The sequence below is a fragment of the Myotis lucifugus genome, unplaced genomic scaffold (genome assembly GCF_000147115.1).
Source record: "Myotis lucifugus unplaced genomic scaffold, Myoluc2.0 scaffold_109, whole genome shotgun sequence".
Taxonomy (NCBI): Eukaryota; Metazoa; Chordata; class Mammalia; order Chiroptera; family Vespertilionidae; genus Myotis; species Myotis lucifugus.
This window is the reverse complement of record NW_005871157.1, coordinates 3,332,728-3,337,746: the sequence shown is the minus strand read 5'-3', so window position 1 is coordinate 3,337,746 and position 5,019 is coordinate 3,332,728. Positions and strand designations below refer to the sequence as shown.

The window sequence follows — 5,019 nt, the reverse complement described above, 5'->3', positions numbered from 1 at the left end:
GACGCCTTGAGTGGAAAACAATCCGCCTAGTCCGTTCATTGCGCGTTGCTGAGTTCGGTCTAGCACCAAAGGTTCGTCCATCAGTGCGCAGCCAGGTCTCGTTTGTCCTGGTCTGAGCACCGTTGATGTTCTTCTCCTTCCCCATCCTCCGCATAAATCTATAACAACATTGCGAAAAATATGCTTTAACCCAGTCTGACTGCTCACAGTTCTCCATGCAACTCACTTCATGTTGATCTCTGCAGTCACTAAAGCACTACCCAGTTTTGAAACAACTCTATCCAGCCATGCTAAGGAAAGGGACAACCCCTTAAAGTTAGCAGCACGGTTATATGGCTGGGAAGAGTTGTTTCTAAGAGAGAATGTGAGTCTAAAGATGAGCCTATGATGTGTACTCAGTACTGCCAGTTAGCCATAGGAATGCCCTGGACACAAAATTTGTCACAAGCTAAAACCAAATTCATTGCCTTTAGCACATCCTTCTAGGTCAGTGGTTCTCAACCTCGGCTGCACATTAGAATCACCTCGGATTCCCAGGTGATTCTAATGTGCAGCCAAGGTTGAGAACCACTGTTCTAGGTGATCTTCACCGACTACAGGACTTCTAGTAACCCTCAACAAGTCAGTGGAGCACCTGCAGTGAAGATCAGAGTTAGAAGTGAAAGCTATGCTTCGTTTTACTGATACTTTGGGATAAAGGTAGTTTTTAATTAAGGGTAATTGTGGCGGGGATGGAAAAATTAAGTACTGTGAATTGGTATAGATAGAATGAGCTATCTCATGTGTTAAGATAATCACTGTTTTCTGTGGTAAAGGCTTGGGGGTTACACAAAAAAGGAAACTCAGATTTATTACTGGGTCAGAAATCCTATTCGTTCCCTACCCTACCCCCACCTCCAGTCTTTTATCTAAACTTAGTTCTAGCCTAAGAAATGTAAACCCTTGTTCAGTTAAATCCCCCCGCAATGGAGTATTCCTCCAATACTGGTTACTTTCTAATTGGAGTTTTTGGCATTTAAAAAAAATCCTAATTAAAACGGACAATTTAGGCAGGTTCTGACGAAATCACTCTTGTTCACCTACTCTTTTTGTGTGTGTGTGTGTGACCGGATTCTGCTGCTGCTGGGAAGTAAGTGATCAGCGTAATGGAGAAAGTGTGCACCATGCGATGGACAAAATAATGGCTCCCCCCGAGAACGCACTTCGGGCCATTCTGCAGCCACCGAGTGACCTTGGCTAGAATCGCCTGGCTGCGGGGCCTGGGTCCAGGAGGAAGGAAACACCCCGGCAGCCGGGACCTCTGCACTCGGGGACACGATACCTTCCATTGAAAGGCCTCGGGATGCCTAGTCTGCAGCAGGGAGACCATTCACACTGACCGCCCAGAAACTGCCAAGGCGCCCATCACCGTGGGGCCGGGGGTGGCTAAACCCCCCTGCAAATAGGAAGTGCCGCGAGCGCACGAGATCAGGATGTGGCCCCGCGCGAGAGGGGCCTCCTTCGGGGTTTTCTTTCTCGGGTCTCGCCCCGCGGCGATCGGCACCCACTTCTCGGCTCTCGACGAGGTACCTCGGCTCCCCGGGGCTGGGAAACTCCCCGGCCGCAGCCGGGCCGCTGGAAGGGGGGAGGGCCCGGCGCCGCGCAGGCCCAACCGCTCCCGGGCCTCCGTCCCCGGGCCCGGCCCGGGCCAGACCCGGCCCAGCCCGCCCGCCCTCCCCTCCCCTCCCGGCTCAGTGGCCTCACCAGGGGGCGAAAAACTCCACGAGCATGAGGCCCGCGGAGCCCGTGTCGGAGACGCGACTCTCGAAGTTGTCGTCCGTGAGTTCCAGCACGTCGGAGGCACCGGCCCAGCGGGCCGCGGTCAGCAGCAGCGCCACGCCCGGGAGCAGTGCGAGGCGGCGGGGGCGCATGGCGGCGGAGGGTCGGGACTCGGCGGAGCCTGCGGGGACCGGACCTGCAACCGCGCACCCTCGGCCGGTGCTCACGCGTCTAGCCCAGGCGGACCTGCAGCCGGACGTCCCCACCCCCGCCCGGCTCGGGCCGCAGTGTGGCAGCCGCCGATTGGCTGCGCGGCGCTGGCGTCGGGCGGGCGGGACCAGCCGGTAACCGCCGGGTGGCCGGGGCGCGGGGCGGGGCCTGGCGGCGGGCGTCCGGGCGGGAGGGGCAGAGCCGGGGCGGGGACCGGAGCTGGGCTCCGGGCGAGCCGGAACTCGGGAGGGTGCGGGCGGAGCTGGGAAGGGGTCGCGGTCCTGCGGGGGGCCGACCCCGAACGCGTTCACCGGGTGGGGGGACCGCCGAGCTCGGGACGCCGGAGCGGAGGTGGAGGCGAGAAGTCGGGGCCGAGTGGGCGGCGGGGCCCGGGCCGAGGTGAGGCCCGCCGGCGGAAGTTGGGAGCGGGAGCGGCGCTGGGACCCGACACGTGACCCAAATGTCAGGCTGTGGCACGTTGTCCGGTTCCTCTGAACTTGCTTTCTGTTTCGGGGGCAGCCGCGAGCCCTCCCACTGCGCCACGTCATTGCATTGCCTGGTTCCTTCGGGGTCCAGGTGGTGCCCGAACTCCTCTTTGTCCAACCCCGGGGGAGCCTACCGACCCTTGTGGCTGCTGCTCTGAATTAGAGATGCCGCCGCACAAGGGAAGGTGCCCGGCCACTTTGTCAACGGTGCAATAGCCTCTTCGGACTCCTGGCGCCTTTTGTCTCCAAAAAAACCCCCCAAAAAACCTTGAGTCTTGTTACAATGTGTTTGTATTCTTAAGGGCAAAGAGAGTGGGAGGAGGGGAAGAAGACCCCTGATCTTGGATGCAACTCCGAGAATGAAATGATAGGTGATTTTTCCATTGTCTTAACAGACATGGCCACTTACAACCCCGAGGGACACATGCAGCTGCCCAGGGCTGATGCCATTCGTTCTCGGCTCATCGATACCTTCTCTCTCATCGAGCATCTGCAAGGCGTGAGCCAAGCTGTGCCACGGCACATCATCCGAGAGATCGTTGGTCAGCAGCCTGTCTCTTCCCAAGGAGAATCTTAAGACTCCCATCCACACCCTCCAAAGCATGGGCAGCAGACAGACAATTTTAAGGGTGGAAAATGCAGGGGAGTTTGAGATGGTTGTTAGTTCGGAGGTCACACCAAACTTGATAAATTGATAAATCAAAGGTTTTAAAAATAAAATTATTTGGATCCAGGTGATAAAACCCATGCTACTAACTTTTAGGCCTACCAGCCCTGATTGTTGTGGAAGTTTTTACCAAAGACATTTAAAACGTAGAGAGTTGGACCTGCTGTCTTTATTCTTGGGCATGGACAGTATTGATCATAAGCAATACATTAGCTCTTCAAACTAATATTAGTTGTGTGAGAAGGAGCAGCAAGGCAAGACCCACCACGAGGGTGCCCCTTTATGTAATCAGTATTCCTGCCCCCAAGCCTACCTGCGCTTCATACCTTCTTGCCTCTCAAACTTCTCTTTATAATTATCTACTGACCCTTTTTTAATTTTTTTGGTGTAGATCCTGACTATCAGAAGAAAATGACGTTAGGAGATCAACACCAGCTTGTGCGCTTCTCCCTAAAGCCTCGTCGTGAAGGACGGATTACGCACAGCCAAAGACTGATGAGCAAGTTTGAAGTGCGCTTCTGTTGGAGGCCACCTCTTTCTTTGTGGGCTGGATGGGTCCTTGAGTGTATCCTTTCATACTACTCATTTTATCCCAGGGCTTTACTCTTTTTCTTGCCTCACCATCAGCCTTACGACTTTATTTTTCTCTTTCCAAACTCCATTTCCTTCTCAGTCTCACTGGTTCTATTCTTGCCCCTATTATTTCACCTGCATGAGTCAAAGAACTCCACTATATGTTTCCTTAAGAGAAAACAGGTCCTCTCTTCACAAACTTCATCATATTCCTCATAATTTTGAATGCAATTGTACTGATGGTTGAAATAGGTAAGAATTGACATTGAGTGAAAGAGTAAGTAGGGGGAAGTCATTTTTCCTTTAAATTGATTATTTTACATTTTTAATGTTATTTGAATTGTGATAGGCAAACTGCTAAGATCTAGATACATTTGGAGGGCTTTTGAGAGTGTAGTCGATATAAGGTAGTCTCAACACTTAGAGGTAGGGTGTAATAGACTCAACAAGGAACTGGAGATGGGAAGACTGGTTATATTTCTTGTGTCAGTTTAGTTTACATTTGTTTGAATTAAACTTTCCTATTAGAAATATTGGTGCCTATCAGTGAGTGATCCAATATTTACATTTTTATAAGTATATATAGAAAGATTAAGTACGAATAAGAAAACTCGGAGAACCAAGATGGCGGCATAGGTTAACGCGGGAGTTTGCTGCCTCGAACAACCACTTCAAAAATACAACTAAAAGACGGAACGGACAGGACATCATCCAGAACCACAGGAAGGCTGGCTGAGTGGAAGTTCTACAACTAGGAGGAAAGAGGAAACCATACAAGACTCAGAGGAGGCACAGTGCTGAAGTGAAATACTAAGGTGCGGAGTGCATGTGGAGCGGGCCGGCGGCAGAGGGCGCAGTTGTTTTCAATCTGGAGGGAGTTTCAGACTCTGAGCTCCAGATCTGGGCTAGTCTCTAGGGACCCAGACTCAAACGGGAGAAGCAGGAAGGCAGCTTTCTCTCCGAGGTTTGCAGCGGTTGCAGAGCCGCTGGGGACGGAACTGAGAGCAGCCATAACTGCTCGCTCTGCAGGCCCTGCAGATCCCCTGGGACCCGCCCCATCCAAGCCCTGCACAGAGGCATTTGCCGGATAGCCTCAGGCAAAGGCTAGATTAGCACCGCCCTAGAAATTCAGCACAGAAGCTCTCCCACGGCAGACACAGCTGACTCTCATACCCAGTTACCCTGGAGGTCATTTCCCCCCCCCCCCCCCCCGTATTGCCAACAACAATAAAGGCTTAACTACAATAAGACTGCGCACAAAGACCACAAGGGGGTGCACCAAGAAAGCATAAAAAATGCAGAGACAAAAAAACATGACAGAAATGG

General features: G+C 52.8%; 2 protein-coding genes across 6 annotated transcripts in view; one reads left to right on the top strand and one right to left on the bottom strand.

The window, feature by feature from the left end:
• Positions 1 to 2,030, bottom strand: part of PDIA3 (protein disulfide isomerase family A member 3) — a 25,103-nt gene extending 23,073 nt beyond the window's left edge. The window contains exon 1 of the mRNA XM_006093108.2: positions 1,744 to 2,030. Coding sequence (XP_006093170.1) covers positions 1,744 to 1,910 — 167 coding nt within the window. The 5' untranslated portion in view covers positions 1,911 to 2,030. The remainder of the gene's footprint in view (positions 1 to 1,743) is intronic.
• Positions 2,031 to 2,179: 149 nt separating this feature from the next.
• Positions 2,180 to 5,019, top strand: part of CATSPER2 (cation channel sperm associated 2) — a 24,166-nt gene continuing 21,326 nt past the window's right edge. For all 5 annotated transcript variants that reach the window (XM_023757590.1, XM_023757589.1, XM_014459530.2 and 2 more), the window contains exons 1-4: positions 2,180 to 2,367; positions 2,849 to 2,995; positions 3,512 to 3,685; positions 3,877 to 3,945. In XM_023757590.1, coding sequence (XP_023613358.1) covers positions 2,851 to 2,995; positions 3,512 to 3,685; positions 3,877 to 3,945 — 388 coding nt within the window. In that variant the 5' untranslated portion in view covers positions 2,180 to 2,367; positions 2,849 to 2,850. The remainder of the gene's footprint in view (positions 2,368 to 2,848; positions 2,996 to 3,511; positions 3,686 to 3,876; positions 3,946 to 5,019) is intronic.